At 45.5% G+C, this 18,114-nt stretch overlaps 2 protein-coding genes and 1 long non-coding RNA gene across 4 annotated transcripts in view; 2 read left to right on the top strand and 1 right to left on the bottom strand.

Annotated features, from left to right (window-relative positions):
* LOC109321580 overlaps positions 1-7,738 on the top strand; it is a 48,533-nt gene extending 40,795 nt beyond the window's left edge. For both annotated transcript variants that reach the window (XR_002104091.1, XR_002104092.1), the window contains exon 3: positions 7,650-7,738. This is a non-coding gene — a long non-coding RNA (uncharacterized LOC109321580). The remainder of the gene's footprint in view (positions 1-7,649) is intronic.
* DSCC1 (DNA replication and sister chromatid cohesion 1) overlaps positions 1-10,567 on the bottom strand; it is a 15,969-nt gene extending 5,402 nt beyond the window's left edge. The window contains exons 1-7 of the mRNA XM_019552316.1: positions 10,337-10,567; positions 8,712-8,880; positions 7,932-8,066; positions 6,244-6,334; positions 5,039-5,177; positions 1,723-1,775; positions 483-637 (exon numbers count right to left, since the gene is read on the bottom strand). Coding sequence (XP_019407861.1) covers positions 483-637; positions 1,723-1,775; positions 5,039-5,177; positions 6,244-6,334; positions 7,932-8,066; positions 8,712-8,880; positions 10,337-10,506 — 912 coding nt within the window. The 5' untranslated portion in view covers positions 10,507-10,567. The remainder of the gene's footprint in view (positions 1-482; positions 638-1,722; positions 1,776-5,038; positions 5,178-6,243; positions 6,335-7,931; positions 8,067-8,711; positions 8,881-10,336) is intronic.
* A 5,722-nt stretch (positions 10,568-16,289) lies between these two features.
* Positions 16,290-18,114, top strand: part of TAF2 (TATA-box binding protein associated factor 2) — a 104,290-nt gene continuing 102,465 nt past the window's right edge. The window contains exon 1 of the mRNA XM_019552290.1: positions 16,290-16,839. Within this exon, the coding sequence (XP_019407835.1) occupies positions 16,787-16,839 (53 nt within the window). The 5' untranslated portion in view covers positions 16,290-16,786. The remainder of the gene's footprint in view (positions 16,840-18,114) is intronic.

Below are 18,114 nucleotides of genomic sequence, written 5' to 3'. Positions count from 1 at the left end.
CCTATGACCCCAGCTGACTTCCTGCCCTTTGGGCAGGGGGCTGGACTCGATGATCTCCCGAGGTCCCTTCCAGTCCTAATGTCTATGAAAGTTATATTTGTTTTTGGTTTGATGTTAAACTGTGTTGGCCCCCCTAGCACCTCAGTAAAGTTTCTAATTTCTCTTTAAGTGAAGACAAATGTGTGCTGTGTCATCACATATAACACAGCACACCATTTGCACTCCTCTTTTCAAAATCCAAGAGCCGCTCATGATAGTTTCTCTGCTAAGCTATTGAGAGTCTAGGCAATTTCTCTCACAGAATCTCATATAAGAAGACTAATGCAGGGGGAGTTTGGCTCTGAGCCCCTGGCAGATATGTTTGAAATAAAGTGGGAAACAGCAAGTTGGCTCATGATTTATCTAAGTTCTATATAACACAGTAGTAAGGGTAACACCCTGCAAATGGATGAAACCAAACAAGTTGGTTTAGAGAACGTTACCTTAAGCTGATCCAGCCTTGTTGTCATTCCTTCAGGAACACTTTGTTGCCATACTTCTTGAAACTCCGATAGATTAAATTTAACTGCATTTTGCAAGAGCATTTGTGCTGTAGTTCTGCATATTTTGTCTTCGTTCATTTCAAAATAAACTTCACCTGCTTAAAAAAAAAGCCACATAGCCAGGGATTCTTATTTTATGCTATTAGGACAAGACAGCCTCATTCCTCCACCCCTCTACTAATTTGATGGGCCTCCTGTAGGCTCAGATCAAGTGTGGTACCTTCTGACCAAGTCTCTCCTTTCTAGGGAAATAAACATCGGAACACAATATGTCCTAGGCCCTATTCTGGTCCCTGTTGACATAAGGTTGATCTCAATAGACCTGTATTTATCCCAGCATAAAAGTTAATTCCATCCCTATCCCCTCCCCAACGTATTTGGGATTCAACCTATTCCTACAGGAAATAACTTTGCCTCTTTTTTTTTTTTTTTTTTTTAGTTTCCAAGGATCTACATTCTCATCCTGGGTCTTCTACCATGATGTAGAGTAAAGAAGGGGGCGAGGGAGACTTCTCGCCTTCTTTCCCCTCTGCCAGAAAACTAGGCGAATTCTCATGATTAAGGACAGGACAAATATTGGGCATGAGGCCTATGCCCAGGTTCTCCCATAGGCTTCCTGTAATTCAGACTTGTTTCTTCGGCAACTTGTCTAAAGATATCCCAAAATGCCACAGTAACTCATTCCTCAGCTTCTTCAGTGGTTAGTTCAGTCCTGCCACATTCTTGTTCTCAGCATAAGCAAACAGAAAGCCTTACATCATAGTAACAGTCCAAGTTCTCCTAGTCCCAATCTGTTATTAATTTCTGAAATCACAAACAATTTATCTTGACCTGCACACTCTTTCGAAGGCCATCCTATTTGGTCAGACAGAGTAATTCAGATGCCTGGATAACAAGATCCATCGGAAAAAGGTACTTTAATTCTCTACAAAAGATTTGAATTCAAATCATAGAAATTAAAAGTTTAGAAAGATCTCTGCTAAATTCATTAATTTACTACAACATTAGTTCCTCACTGCCAGTTCAACAGAAAAGAAGTCTTGGTCATCAGCCTAAAAAGGATTTTAATTAAAAATAACCTCTCTACTCATAATACCCTAACAAAACCTATTCTGTTACTTTACACTGGTAATATTGGTGTTACCATCTTTACTTACAAGCTTAAGATGTCATAACTTACCGTCATCAGTATATTTCTTTCCATAACTTAAAAGAATGTGTTCTATCATTTCTCTGAAAAAAATGAGAATTTAAAAGGTTTACTTTTATACGTTTCATTTTTTGACCAAAAGAATCTAGTTTGAACTTGTGCTGTCCCCCACCGCTAGAAATACTACAAGTCTTTTAATTCTTCTGACTAGGAATTTGCAGCAGTAGATACAAAGAGGAGCAGGAGCAGACAAAACCAAGAGAAAAAATGGGAGGATGAAACATGTCCCAAGGGCTAAAGGCTAGTAACACACTGAACAGAAACACAGAAGGGTGTCAAAACTAAGAAGAGTGAATTGGTTGAAAGGAAAACAGAATGGATAATGGCTGAAAAGGACAGGATGGAAGAGTCTGACTTTAGATTCCCAAGACTTATAACAATAGGACCCCAGTCCCTCATTAGCAAAACACAAAACTGGAGCTGCACAAAATGTGTCAGTAACTTACAACATACTAAAAAGAGATGATACTCAATGGAGTAAAGGTATCAAATTATAGTCTAACACAGTGGTGTTCAACCTCCAGTCCATGGGCCACATGTCATGTAGGTCCCAGGAATTTGGTAGTGAGGAAGTTGTGGTAATGTTAACTGCTGCCCCGCTGCTACCAAGTCTCCAGACCTGTAGAGAGCCCCCAGGCCAGATGAAGCCCTGTGCACTAGGCCTGTGGAGCAGCCCTGCACCACATTTCTGGCCCTCAGAGCCAGAAGACTGAGCACCACTGGTTTAACCTGTATCTATTTCTAGAGAGAGGTAGTTACTCATGTTAGGCTGAGGTTAGGAAGAAGCTGCCACACTATCCTACTTCTTTGTATTCATTTGTAGACTTTTTAATCAAATAAAACATGCAAGTACATTACAGTCCCCTAAACAAGGCTTTACTTTTATTTTTGTTGCACTTAAAATTGTAAACTTGAAAATACATTTGCAGTTTGACTGAATGGCTTTAAAATATTTTGCTGCTATCATCTTCATACATAATCACTATAATGGTCAAGAGTGTATACAGATAGTTACATCACACAAAGCACTAAACTACCAGTGTTTTGTGCATGAGAGATCCACCACATACACGTGACTTGCTTTGCTTCATGATGGTATTCTACTCTAGAGAGCTCTTCAATTAGTGTCAACATATACTACTGTCAATGTATACTATGCAGCCGAGCCAGCATGAAAGACTTTAACAGTACTCACTGCTTACGACCAAGAGACTGGGATAGACTCTTTGGAAATCCTGCTCCCCACCCCCCCTTTCCATGGATCAGGGGTACAATTTAAGAGGGGGTGGGAAAAAAGGGTACAAGAAGTCTTTGATATTGAACCCCTGCACAAGATAAAATTGCAGCTCATGCTCCCCGCAGTACAAGGTGGCTCATTTCTAGTGCTCCATGGGATACAAGATAATTAAAAGAGATTATGAGATAGGGTCCTGGTCCAATCTCACCTGCACACCAGTCAGTTTAGGCACACACATGCAGTCAACTGGCAGGTTGCAAGCTGTCCCTCCAGGGAATTGTAGGAATGCACATTTTCCCAAGTAGTCAGACTTCTCCCTTAGACAGTGCACTGCTACACGGTCATTAAAGTTGGACTAAGCCTTAATAGTACAAAGGATCCTTATTACACTCGGGTCTCTCTTTATGCAAATTTGTTTTGTGCAAATTAGTTTATATGCAACAACCTTATTTATACCAGAAATTCGCTTTGTGCGAGAAAAATCTGATCTTACGTGAAGTCAGCTGGCAATGAGCAGCCTGCAGGCTGAGAGTGCCAGCCTGCAGGGAGCTGGGAGGAAGCAGAAGGAAGGTGGTGAGACAGGGGCTGCCATGTGCATATACAGTACATGCACATGGCCCCAAGTAACCTTGAGGGCAGCTCTAGCAGATAAAGTGGGGGAAAGAGGGGGATTGAGGCCCCTGTAGGGAGGGAGCTGGGCAGGGCTGGAGCTGCTGTCCAGCCGGTGGATGCTTGGGGCCCAGGGCTGCAGTGTGCAGCTGGAAGGCCCCAGCAGGGAGCAGGCTGGAGCCTCTGGTGGCCTGTCGGGGGAAGGAGAGGGCTGGCTCCCCACTGCCGCACACACTTGCGAGGGGGATGCACTGGCGCAGTGGGCCCTGGCCCCAATCCTGGGCCTAGCTTGGCTCCTTTCCCTGCCTGGTCCCAGCACCACACACCCTGCTGCCCCGGCCACGTGCCTACTGTGACGCAGGGCTGTGCCCCTCAGAGCTGCAGGCACAGGAGGCACGTCCCCAGGGCAGCACAAGATGAGCGGCCGCCATTCCCTGCAGCTCTGCTTCCCTGCCCTAGGTGCCTCTCCAGCCCAGCGGACATGACCCCTTGCAGCTGGGAATGGCAGGGCTGTGCAGAGGCTACAAGCTCCCTGCTGCATCAGGTCATGCCCGCTAGGCTGCAGAGGCACACGGGGCAGGGAAGCAGGGAACAATGGGGCTGCACAGAGAAGGTGCTCACCCGACACTGCCTTGGTGATATGCCCACTGCGCAAGCTGCTGCTTGCAGTGTGGGCCAAGCACCATCTCTGTGTGGCCCTGCTGTTCCCTGCTTCCTTGGCTGAGGTGCCTCTCCAGCCCGGCAGGCATTACCTGGCACAGCAAGGAGCTCGTGGCCTCTTTCCGCAGTCCTGCTGTTCCCAGCTGTGCTGGGTCGCACCCGCATAACATGCGAGCAGTGGCACGTGCAGGGATGTGTCACCAGGGCAGCACGGGGCAGGCTTGAGAGGCACCCAGGGAAGAGAAGCAGGGTGAAGCTAGGATGGTGAGCAGCCAGCATTCCTTGCCACCCTGCTTCCCTCCCCCAGGTGCCTCTCCAGCCTGCCTCATGCTGCCCTGGCGATGCACCCCCTGCATGTGCCACCGCTTGCAGCGTGGCGCTCACAGCCTCTCTGTGCAGCAGTTATTTTATTGTGTGATTACTGCTTGAATTTATAGTGGTTTGGCAATGGAAGTGACGCTGGTACATACCCCTATTAAATGCATGTAATAATGGATTTGCTTTATGTGAATTTGTTTTATGCAAGTGTTTTTTAGAATGCAACCCTGGCATAAAGAGAGAGACCCGACTGTACTGTACTTTACATAAAAAGACCAAGGATATTTACTCTTAAACACTGGGCTGGCTGCATTCCATAGTTACAGAAAAAATGAAATGAGTTAGTGTAAATATGAATGAAATTAGTAAGTGAAAATGTTAGTGATAACTCATATGGCTATCAGTACCTTGGCTTATAGTTCTTCAACTATTAAATACTTAAACAACAAAAACACCACTTACTTAGGTTCCAAAGGTCCAAGCTCTTGAAGACAGACATTTAAAGGAACCTTACTGAAAGACCAGGACTCAGAGTCTATTAGTTGAGTTATATGATTCACTAGTTTCACCTCATAATCAAATTCTAGAATTCTCCAATATCCTATGAAATATAAGAGGTGTAATGCAATATTATATAGGCCAGGGCTGTCCAACTTCTGAGTGGCTGAAGGCCACAGACTCCCCCAGCCACGCACCATGAGCCACAAGCTGTTAGTGCCCCTCCTACCACAGACATTTTCACCACCCCACAGGTCCCCCCGACTGTACTGTCTGTGCCCTGCATGCCATACCATAAGGAACTCCCCCCACCACATCATGCAGCAGGTAACTTCCTCTGTACCATGATGACACCCACTCTGTGCCACACAGCCCCTGCCTCTCCTGCAGCCACCCAGCTGCAAGCTCCCTCAGTCCTACCCCCAAAAGCCAGCAGAAACTGAGAAGGCAGAGAGACCCTGGAGACACTAACAGCAGCTGCCAGAGTGTGGGGAGAACAGCACCTAGACAAGAAGCCCAGGAGCTACAAGTTAACCCTTCAGCAGCTGCATGTGACCCATGGGCCACCAGTTAGACAGCATAAGGCAGGAGATATGATATAGGCATTAATGAAAAACACAGTAGGAACAAATGGAGACCAGCATAATTATTTTTTTTCAAAGTGAACTTGAAGCCTTCTATATTAAAGCTACTGGGTATTTTGCAGTTACAAATGAAAAGGGAACTGGTCCATGGGAATGTAATAAGCTGGAATCCATACTTTGAAAGAGTTGGAGAAGAAGTGACAAACATTTTCCAGTTTACTCCTCATCTTTGTATTTCATTTTATGATAGAAACTGCTGGAATCAAATGAGGCTACTATAAAGTAATTTGTTGGACAATAGAGGTAGGTAGCTGTTTTAATTTGAAATCAGGCAAGAGGGACAATAGAGATGCAACCTTACAGAACTGAATCAGGGATACGTAAGCTTTTATGAGCAGAAGCTCACTTCCTCAGATGCTATGAAAGGACATCCTCATGGCAGACTATAAAAGAAAGTAATCTGAATATAAAAGACGTGGAAGGGAGGGAGGAGAAAAGCTCTGCAATCTCCATTTTTGTGCACTTATCACTAAGATGAAGCCTATGTGTTACGCTAAATCATACATATTCTCTAGAAATAAATACCTTCAATTTTGCAGGCATTTATAACCTGCAGATAATGTAGTATTTCTTCCTCACTTGCTTGAATGCATTCTAGAAAGTCTTCTGTTGTATACTGTTGTATATGCAAGGGGGAAGAGAAAAAAGAAGAGTCAGGTCCAACTTCAATTTAGGTTTACCAAGTGAACATGAAATATTGTTTCTGCATGATCTACAACAACATTATATGAGTTATATGTATCACAAACATTATAGTAGTTAAGAAAACTAACTAGAAATCTGAACAGGGTTTTTTGGAAACATCATTTGCATGTTAATAGTAAAAGCAGTAACTCTGGTAGAAGACATCTCAGTTTTCTCCCTCCATATTCACTGACTACATCCAAGCCATTTTCCTTTATTTTCTTATTATTCTATTTCCTTCCCTGAAAGGTGGGTGACTTGCAAAGACAAAAATCTGAAGTCACAAGAAGCAGAACTACAGGCACATACAAGTGAAGGAAACAGACATTATATTTTAGCAGTCAGAGGACTATTGCAAGGAAAATCGAATCTAGTCATGTCAAGTTGACCAAACCCCCAGAAGTCTTTTTGAGATGACTCAGAATTGGCAGTGATTGTGACCTAAAGTTAACCCCAGTAAAATGCCAGGGAATTTGGAACATTTAAAACAATGGAACAATAGAATCATAAAATAAAACGATAACATGGTAATTTTTAGGAGTAATTAATTTGGGGATGGGAAAATAACAGGAAAATATTCTCAAGGTGCAAGGATATGCTATTGTATTTTTAGGATCTACGAGCCAAAATATTATATAACAAGCTTGGCTAGCATTGATAATAATGATGTCACTAAAGGGTTAAATAGCCTAAGCAAGTGAAGTTAGAGTTCGCTGTATGCTATCTGAACCACTTGCATGAGCTTCTGAGGGAGACATCTGCATGAATCTCTAAAGGACGACCAAGCCTTCGGACTTGGAACAACAGCGCAACCCAGGAAGCTTTTCCAGAACGGCCGGCTGAGGGAAGGATCTCCTGCGTAACAGCTCTGGACAGACTGTGAAGTGGCGAAGAGTCACATTAACGCGCTCAGTCTTTGGTAACTGTCTCCTTACATTCTGGCAACCCCAGTTAATGACTTGCTTTGTGCTTAGTAGATGCTTTGTAGTCAATAAAACTTCTGACCGTTTGTCAGACAAATGCTGGTGGTTAATCACAGAGTTCTCCTCTCCCACAGAGAAGTAGGGCTTGAATGAGTTTCTACCCAACAAGGACTACTAAGTTCTCAGAGACCAGTGAAGGCTGTCACTTGTTCACCTCTCCCAACTCTCCCAAAATGAAGCTAAAAATGTCTTCTCCCATAGAATAATGCTGAATCTGTTCACTTCTTACACAAAAAGAAGTCTTTTTCTTCTCTTTACTACCAGGCCAACATCTTCCTGGCTGCTGTCAAGTAACTAACTGTTCCCAGCTAATCTGCCAGGCTCTCTCAGGGGGTGGGTGAAAAATAAACAAAAAATAAACACAGACAAACAAAGAAGACACACAGGTGAGAGCAGGGCACAACTCTGCACTCAGGCAAAACTTATAAATAGAGCAAGTGGTGTGGGGAGTTGTTTTCAATTCATTAGCAATTTTTAAGGGCTGCAGGAGGCAATGATTCAGAAAATTAAAATAAAACTCAAAAGTGTTTTATTTTACAGACTTACCTTTGAATCAGCTGAGCTTTGATCTTTTTCAATGTCTGGCCCTTCATAAGGATTTTCTGATAAAAGTTTCTTCAGTTTCTTCAGCTTTGGTCGACATCGCCTTAATTCCCAATAGTTATTGGCAAAACCAGCAACCTACAATAAGAAAATAAAATGTTTTTGAGTCATTTTAATTTAACACTTGTAGCCAAAGAATAGAACAATGGAAAAGTAGGATTAGAAGGGACCTCAGGAGGTCATCTAGTCCAGGGGTGCTCAACACTTGGCCCACGAACCAGATCTCAGTGCACAGGCCCAGGATAGGACAGTGCCAAGCCCCAGGGCCCAATCTCAGCATGTGGGGCTCAGTCTGGCCTGCAGACTGGCCCCATGCTACTCATCCAAAAGCTTGAGCACCACTGCTGTAGTCTAACCCCCAGTTCAAGGCAAGATCCTCCCTACCCAAAAGCCAAGTGCTTGTGTAAACCATATTAACGTACAACCAAACGTTTGGTAGAATTACTAGGCACCATGCAAACCAGCAAAAAGTAAACAATAATAAACTAATACATAAATAATAATAATAATAATAATAATAATAAAAAATCTTAGCTTATTACAGGTAAAGCAGGAGGATAAGGACACTATCGATATCGTAAGAGTCCTAGAACACCTTGCTACTGCAAGGACAGGAAGCAGTTTGTTAAAATGCACTCAAGAGATTCAAGGAAGAGATCATGAAAGTACAGTTAATGATGGGACTTTGTAAGATTTTTATTAACATAAACAAGGAGAACATACCTGCGTGTGAAAAATATTACATAAGGTTTGATCTGTAAGCAACTGCTCTGGAGTTTTGCAGCCAGGAATAAACAGCAACATATTTGAGGTATCTGCTATTTTCATGTCGTAAGTTTTATCTTTACTGCACAGCACAGCTTGTTCATCCCTTTCACCACGAATAACCAAGCTGCAAAAGAATCTTCATTTATAATGGGAGCATAACTATATTCAATACTTAGTCATCCCTAGAGAAGAGATCTAAGAATAAAACATACATTTTAAATAAATTAAGCACTGCTAAACTTGACAAGTGACCGGTACTGTGACTGTTATAACTAACTGCATGTAAAATCTGTAGATGTAATATGCCAATTAGTTTAAGCTACAATATCCTACTAATGAGAAAGTAGTTGGGGATTTAACAGCTTGCTTTACAAACATCCTCTCTGAAAAGTTAACCCAGGCTACAATCTAAACCAGAGATGTCAAAACTATAGCCTGCTGGGTGGACCTGACTCACAGTGCCCAATCCCCTAACCCATGGTGATGCCCGTGGGTCTCAGGCCTATGTGCCACATAAGCATGTACTAGCCCCAGCCCTGGTGCACGAGACTGAACCCAGTGCTTGCGAGGCAGGCAGGCCTGGTTCACAGACTGATAGACTGTAAGGCCGGAAGGGACCTTAGAAGATCATGGGGTCCAGCTCCCTGTATCAAGCAGGAAAGACAACTCGGGATCAGGTGACCCCAGCAACATGACTCTCTAGTCTCCTCTTGAAGGTTTCCAGGGTAGGTGACTTCACCACCTCTAGAGGGATCTTTTTCCACAATCTGGACACCCTGACTGTGACAAAATTTTTCCTAATGTTGAGCCTGCATCCGTCTTCCAGGAATTTGTGGCCATTACTCCTGGTTTTCCCCTCGGGTGCCCTGGTGAACAGTTGCTCACCAAGCCCTTGATGTACTCCCCTAGAGTAGCGGTAAGCTGCTACCAGATCCCCGCTCATCCTTCTTTTCTTCAGACTGAAAAGTCCCAGATCCCTCAGCCTCTCCTCCTACGGCTTGCCGTGTAAGACTGTGATCATACAGGTGGCTCTTTTTTGGACTCTCTCAAGCTTGCCCACGTCCTTGTTAAAGTGCAGTGCCCAGGACTGGACGCAGTCCTCCAGCTGCGGTCTCACCAGTGCCGAGCAGAGCGGAAGAATCACCTCCTGGGTTCTGCTGGAGATGCATCGGTTGATGCATGACTGTGTATCGTTAGCCCGGCTGGCGTACAGGGGATGCACCGCATACAGCGCTCGCGCTGGACCAGCCTTACGAGCCAGATCCGGGGCTGGTCTAGTCTGGCTCTGGAGCACGGGGCAAGCCTGTCAATCCAATCCATCCTGTGGGCCAGCCCCATGCCCCTCATCTAGCCCCACGAGCAGATAACCCTCAAAAAAGCTCATTCCAAAGCCACCGACGTGAATTTGGAGATGACATCAGCTTGTTTCAACGCACTCCCTGAACCAAATAAACTAAAGATCTTCTTTAAGCGGGGCTGGGACACGCAGGGAGGGTATCTCCGGGCCCGCCGCACAGAGACAGGAGCAGGAGTGGGGCCTCCCCCCGCCCGGGGAGCCCGGCTCGGCCCGGCACGCCCACCTGCGGCCCGCCTCCAGCTCGGCGCACAGCCCGGCCTCCAGCTGCAGCAGGCAGCAGTCGCCGGCGCTGGCGCGGGGCCCGAAGCGGAGGCACTGCGCGGCGGGCAGCAGCTCGGCCGGGTTGAGCTTGGCGATGTGCAGCGTGGCGTCCACCTCCGCGCGGCTCCGCATGGCTCGGCCGGCCCCAGCAGCAGAAGCGCGCCAAAACCGCCGCTCGCGCCCGGATAATCTGCGGGCGGGGCCGAGAAGCAAACGCGACCACGCAGCGGAGAGGGAGGAGCTTGGAGGACGGGCCCATTCAGGAGAGGGGGAGGAGCTAGCTTGGAGGGCGGGGCTAGCGCGCGCCCGATTGATCCCGTGGTTTACACTAAGATGCGGCTTCAGAGGGCGCTGGGGCGGGCTTTATTCCCCCCCAACCCATCTCGCACACGTGAGTGGTGCCTATAACGTCAGGCTACCTGGGGAGATTGGTTTGCAAGCGTTGAAGGGGAGGGGCGGGTGGGGTTTGTTTGTTTTTTTTAAACCCTGCCCTCCAAGCTCCTCCCTCTCCTTTTTTTGTGTGTTTTTTAATTATTACCACCCAGAATTGACATCTCAACAAAGAAAAGTCACCAATTTCACACCTAAAACATCAGCATGGGCAACTGGTGCCACCTTAGTCCTGGGGGGCACGTACCCCCCCCCAGCAACCAGTCAGTGATTGGGGGGTCCCTGCAGCCAATCTCACTGACTGAGGGTGAAGATCCACCTGCGACAAAACTCACCAACTGGAAAGTGTCCGCGGCGCTACATCCAGCACTCTCACTCCCTGGCCAGCGCCCGAGGGAGGGCACCAGTGCTCCCACCTGCCTGTAACCTAACTGGGAAGCGCGGTTGGTCAGGGGGTGCACCCCTGTGCACCCCCTACATATTGCTACTGAACATCAGCCTGAGGAAAAGAAGGCTGAGGGGTTACCGCGGGCCCAGATTTACCCTGCGTGTCCCAGCCCCGCTTAAAGAAGGCTGGTAGGAGGTTATCGCTACACCAGGGGAGTACATCAAGGGCTCAGTGAGCAACTGTTCACCAGGGCATCCGAGGGGAAAACCAGGAGTAATGCCACAAACTCCTGGAAGACGGATGCAGGCTTGACATTGGGAAAGTCTTCACAGTCAGGTTGTCCAGACTGTGGAATAAGCTCTTGTGAGGCCTCTCCAATAGAGTGGCTTTTGAGTTAACGCTCTGAGACAATATTTAGGTTCTCAGCATGCTCAGACAAATAACTGCATTGATTACACTTGCTTCACACATTTGTTTTTCAACCACAAAGACAAAAATGGAAACTTCAATTTACAAAAATGGAAACATCCATTTAACTTCAATCACATTTTAAACTTCTGCAAAACTGTGCAGACATTCCTACTTCAGTTTAAGATTGGTATATTTTGTTTTAAATCTGTTTCCAAGCTACTTTTTGCTAAACTGAAAGGCTACTTTTATACCAAAATAAATGTTGATACAGGGGTTTGTATAATCTACCTATACTGGTTTAAATTCATAATATAGATTACACTAGTGTAACTTGTAAACCAAGCCATTCTATTCAGCCCCAATCTCCCCAAAAATGTGAGATTCTGATGTAACTAGGTGACTCCAGGAACTAGAGCCCTGGGAATAGACTCGTAGTGCCTACATCTTAACTACTTTTCTATCCAATAGAAAATTAACAGGAAGAAATTCACTAAGGGCTAGTATACACTGTTCAAAGAGTTGGCACTAATCTTAATGTGGAACATCTAAGACTGCACACAAAGTTAGCACTGGTTATTAATCCTTTCAAACTGGTAGTGTTTAAGTAGTAATTATATATTTTAGTTATTTTTTTTTAATGAGACCATTATGGAGTAGTGTTCTTTAGCAAACTCACCTGGTTAAGAGTAGCAAAATTCTGATTACTTAGCTGTCAATGAATAAAATTGGCCTACTGAAACAGTGCCATGCACAAGTACATATTTCATTTAGCAACTCTCAGAGAACTGTAATCACTACTTTCTTTATACTGCTGTTTGTTAAGGTCTTCAAATAATTGAGAATCTGGTGGTTCACAGTAATTTTAGCTGTTTGTTGTTATACTGTGGCTGTACCACAAAGACGATGTGGGAGGTTCCATGCTTTTTCGCTTGCACAATGAAACCCATACTTTCCATGGCCTCAGTCCAGTGCAACCATCTAGCGCCATCCAATGACTATAAGAGAACAGATCCTTCATCTGGAACACTTGAAGCTTCATACTATCTTAAATACATCTCACTGGACTCCAGTAGAGAGCAAAAGATCTCCTGAAGGCACAAGGAATATTTTCCTATGCATTTTTTTTCATGAGCTTAGTAAAATGTTCAGAAAGATCACATATAGCTGATTAACAACCTATGTTTTCTTCAACAGCTGTTGTAAATGCAGGACAATCAGCTTGCCAAAGATTTTTCAAGGGGCAGCCGGGCAGGCCCTACAAAGAGAGGATAAAGGGCCTGAACCTATTCAGCTGAGAGGGGATCTGGTGGAGGTTTACAAACTCACCAGGGGGGACCAGCAGGAATTGGAGAAGGCTCTGTTCCCCTGGGCACCACCCAGGGTTACTAGGAATAATGGCCACAAATTGTTAGAGAGAAGGTTCAGGCTGGACATCAGGAGATATTACTTTATGGTTAGGGCTGCCAGGCTCTGTAATGGGCTCCCAAGGAAATACTCTCCTACCTTGGGGGTCTTCAAGAGGAGCCTGGACAGATATTTGGCTGGGGTGATATGACCCCAGCACCTGTTCCTGACCAGTGCAGAGGGTTGCACCTGATGATCTGTTTAGGTCCCTTCCGACCCCAAGTCCTATGATACTGTGATTTCAGGATATTTGTGTACTATGTGTGACAAGCAGTTCCTGGGCAATATGTCCATGCTGGGTACATGTGATGGAAGCAGTAGATGTATGCTTGCATTTGTAGACACAAAACATGAGTTCAGCATATAATCTTTTCTCCACTAGGCAGAATAAAATGTCCCATTTCATTTTGAATCAAATATTAAATGCCAAATAAAAAATAATGTTCACACGCAGGTTGACTGCCCCTTAGTTATTAAAGAATAGCCTTACTATCTACCACAATTTCTAATATGGTTCATTAGAATATTAGATGATGGTAAAACTGGAGGAGACTGTAGCTGATTTATTGCCTTATTAAAATATATTCCCAAATCCCCAACTTGGATGCCATCAAGTATTTGGGAAATCATCAATCACTGGTGACATGGATTTAGTAATATTATTGTGGCAATGCCATATTTTGAATAGCTTTGGTTTATTATAAGAATATATTCAGATATGTTAAAGCATGATGAATCTGCTCCAGCAACATGCATTTCTTGGAGCATCAGAACATTTATGTGAACATTCCACTCTACAATTATATTACCTTCAACTTACTCAGATTAACTGGCTAATTCAAATTAAAGTTTAAATGTTACATTAGCACAGGCAAATTCCAGATTATTTGTTTTGCCCTTGCTATTCAGACTGGCATCCAGACATCAGCATAGCATTTGGATAGCGTTCATTTGTGGAACAAATAACACATTGAACAGATATGCTCACGTGGAAGTTGCTGCTCCCATCACTCCACTGGATGGGGTTAGAACACCAGTGTTATCCTTAGTTTTAGCATTCCCTCTGTGAAGGGTTTAGTGATTGTGCAAGTCAACTTTTTGGATGCAGTGTGCAGCTGAGAATATTGGTGGGTCTTGCTGGGGCTGACTGTTGTGTAGTCTTAGTCTAAGTGAGGGATTAGCAGAGCAAAAACCAAGATCAAAGCTGAGCATCCATCCCAGTTCCAGAACATCAAGCCAGGGGTCAAGCTAGGGTCATAGTCAAAGCAGACAATCCATACCAGGAGACCCAAGGTAGTGGCATGATTTAAATGAAGTCAGAGGAATAGACTCCTGCATGGCTACACCTAGCAATGCTGTTACTGGGACAACGCCTTATAGGGTGTGGGAGAGTTTTATAGCCCTCCAATCAGGGGTCCGTGGGTTCCACTGGCTTTCCCCCACCCAGGTTAGCTGATTCTCTCATTAGGGACCTCATGGGAAGGCCAGATCTTTAGGTATTTCAGAGAACAACAATTTGCATGACAAACAGGCCTGCAACAACTCTGACATATATTCATGATAGCAACAGTACTTCCAAAACTCTCAGACATACTTAGTACAGCAGCCTCGAGTAGACACAACTTGAAAATTTGGGCCAATATTTTGAAATGTATAGGCTGCACAATTAATTTATTTGCCTAATTTTAAGCACCCATTTGATGATTATGAGCCCATTACCAGTATATATACAGCCCATAGAGAAAGGCAGCTTCTTGAATTTTATTTTCTGTTCCATTCACTATAGACTGCTGAAAAATGCATGAACCAGATCTTCCATTCTAGCTAGGCACAACTCCTGTTGTAGTTCATGGGAGTTCATGGGTAGTTCATGGGAGTCATGTAGTTCATGGGATTTGAGTATAAACATAATGAGAATTTTAAATTACAGATTATAAAAATGGACAAGTACACATACATGAATCAAAAACAGTATTTTCTTCAAATCTGCAAAGTTTTGCGAGATCAGTATCAGGTAGGGGGAAGAGTGAGAAACTGACAGAGATGGGGAAGAGGTAATTAGGGATGTCAAAACAGCATTAAAAGGGTCTGACATGAAAAGAATGGGAGAAGCATCCAGTGTCAGAGACCACAGGCCGCGGCACTGCTTTAAACCTTCCACAGCTTGAACTTGACTAAGCGTGGTCACAGCCACAAATACCTAGATGAAAAGTAGAGGAGGAGGAGGTAAAACTGGCTCCTCCTACATACTGAGCACAAAGAGTTTGTATAAAAGTTTTATAGCTGAAGCCAAAAGTGAAAATCTGGACAAATGTTTTGGAAGCCAAGCCTTGCTGCAAGCCTAACCAGGCGGATGGAAGCTTTGCAAATGATTTCAAAATCATTGCAAGGCTCATCCTGGGTCAGGCTATTTTTTATTGTCTTACAATCTGGTTTCTACCCACAACGTGTCATTAGCCTGTGTTCAAATGGCTTATATTCCTTATGGTGGAGGACCTAGGTTTCCCTACACCAGGAAGAAAGCCATTGCCTGTGGGCCTTTTCTTTGGAAGGGGAAGTTGTCTTTGCTGCTCTGCTCATGCCACAGTTAAGTCAGCATCTTCCCAGCCCCAGAGGCCTTGGGCTTTTGCAACTTGGCAGTCCCTTCCTGCCAGCAGCAACATCTGGGCCTGGGCAAGCAAACAGGGCAACTGCAAAAGCCCAGCCTAGAAAAACAAGATTCTTTGGGTAAATCTGGTATCTTTTATTACAGCAACTAAAATAGCTGGAAACATTATTTCTTGCAAGCTTTCGGGACCTGAAAGCTTGCAAAGAAGTTTTCACAACTATTTTAGTTGGCCGAATTAAAGGTATCAGATTTACCCAAATACCTGTGCCCTTAGACCAATACAGCCCAGGAAGGGCACTAAGAGAGCGGGCGGAACACAGGAGTAAGGCGACAAAAAAAAGGCGCTGCGCATGCGTCCTCCTGAGCCTCAATGCAGGCGGCCGGAGAATGAGGACCCTACCGCGCACGCGCGCTTCAGCGACGGCTGTAGACCCGTCTGTTTGTATGCCTTTAATTATTTTCCTTCATTATTTTCTCGCTGTCGTTTCCCCATCGGGGAGTAGGCTGCTTGCTTCGACAAGAAAAAAAAAAAGAGAAATAAAACGTAAAAAATCGCCGTGACCTTTCCACTGGCGGGAGGTCAAAGGTTACCAACAAAATGGCGCCCGCGGCTGAGGCAGGGCTCATTTGCGGCGTGGAGGCGGCGGGCGCCGGGCGGGCTAGCGGGGCGCGGTGCTGACGGGGTTGAGCCGCTGGTGCAAGCCCAGGACAGCCGCGAGCCCGGCGCCCGGGGACGAGCCGCCGCCACCGCTGCACGCACGTAGAGGCTGCCTGCCGGCGGGGCCCGGGCTCTTCCCGCCTCCAAAGCAGCTCCCTGAGCCAGGTGCCAGGGGAGCATGAGCCCCGCGCCCAGCCCGTCCCCACAGCGCAGCCCGTCGCCTCTTGAGCCGCAGGCTTGAAGGGGGCTTCTCTTGCCCAGGAGGCGGGAGATCTGTCTCTTTCCTCCCCTGCTTGCCCTCCCCGTGGGAGGAGGTGTGTAGCAGACGCAGGCACGCACACGTGGATGCGGGGGGAAATGGCGTAGGGTTTGTTTTCCCGCTGTCCTGCGTCCCCAAGTTGGCCATGTCTGCACCTGGGAAGCCTGAAATCCACTGCTGAGGCCTCAGGAATGAGAGAGGAGCTGACCGGGGCAAATCAAAGGGCCCGTCAGATGAGGAGGAGGAGGAGGATGCCTCTGTGACGGTCAGCGGGGTTTAATACAGCTGTGCAGCATGAATAGGAAGAAAGGAGACAAGGGGTTCGAAAGCCCAAGACCGTATAAATTATAAGTATCCATTTCTTTTTTCTTTTTCATGTACTTGAGATCCACGTTTATTATCTTATCTGTCTGGTATGTCAAGACATGAAATGTAGGCCGACCAAAAGGTGGCTGCCTAAATAGAGAATGATCTGTGAAATCAAATTAAGTTGGATGCATTTAGAGATAATTTAACACTTTATTTTAAAATGTAGTTATGCTCTGAAAAAATTCAGGCTCATGGCCATATTTGGGGTCAGGAAGGAATTTTTCCCCAGGGTCGCTTTGGTGGGGAGGGGTTTGCTTTCCTCTGTAGTGGTAGCGTGGCTCCCTATCCCAGGTCTCCTGGGCCTGTACTGACATTTCGTTGAAGCAGGATGTTGGTGGCTGTGATTCTTCTGCTTTAGCTGTAGTAGGTTAAGGTGTTAGGTGCATGTTGTGTCAGGGTTGTTGGTAGTTGTAGATGGAGTTTATATTATGATTCCTATAAGATGGTTTTCATAGGGATGAACCTGGCTCAAGCAGGGGGTTGGACTGTCTCCAGAGGTCCCTTCCAGCCCTTCTGTAGGTTTCTGTAAGATGGTATTGCTGGGTTGCCTGCCCCAGTGATTTTCTGTCAAACTTGTGTCATTTCCTATATTAAAAAGGACATAATCTTCAAATTCAGCTTAATTTCAGAAGAAAACCATTTGTTTTTCTACTCTTGTGTCAGTAGTAAACATTCTGCAGCTGCAACTTGTTTAATGATTATACATGAGCAAGAGTAGAATTCCATTCATTTTTACATGGTTATTGCATGTGCTCTAGTCTACAATAACATCAGCTGGAAAAAGTCAAAGTGATTGTTAGGGCTGTATGAAGCTTCAGTTGCTGATTCAATTCGGTGAAGATTCAGCTGCCAAATCTCCGAACCCAAATTGAATCAGGAGGCCCTTTAATCTCTCTGAATCAAATAGGAACCCTCTGAATTGATTTGGAGAGATTCAGTGATTAAGACGGACACAGCTTTAAATGTTTTTTTTTTTATGTACCTCAAGATACCAGGCAGCTCATGAACATTGAGATGCTGGGGCAGATGGAGCATTGCATGGGAGCGTGGGTGAGTCTCCAGCATGCTTGGCGGCATACCCAGAACTGGACCAGAATTACTTCCAATCCACTTCTGGGTCTGCCACAGAGCGTGCAGGGGACCCCTCACTCGCCCCTCCGGCTCAGGAATTGGTGTCTCCTGGGTCTGGGGTGGGGGGGCACCTGGGGTTCCCCCATGGCCGGTTGCGGAGCCAGGAGTTCCGGCGGGGGAGT

Source organism: Crocodylus porosus, unplaced genomic scaffold (assembly GCF_001723895.1).
Source record: "Crocodylus porosus isolate Cpor-Errol unplaced genomic scaffold, CroPor_comp1, whole genome shotgun sequence".
NCBI classification, from domain to species: Eukaryota; Metazoa; Chordata; order Crocodylia; family Crocodylidae; genus Crocodylus; species Crocodylus porosus.
Note: the sequence above shows the minus strand (reverse complement) of the source record. Positions and strands in the feature narration are given on the sequence as shown.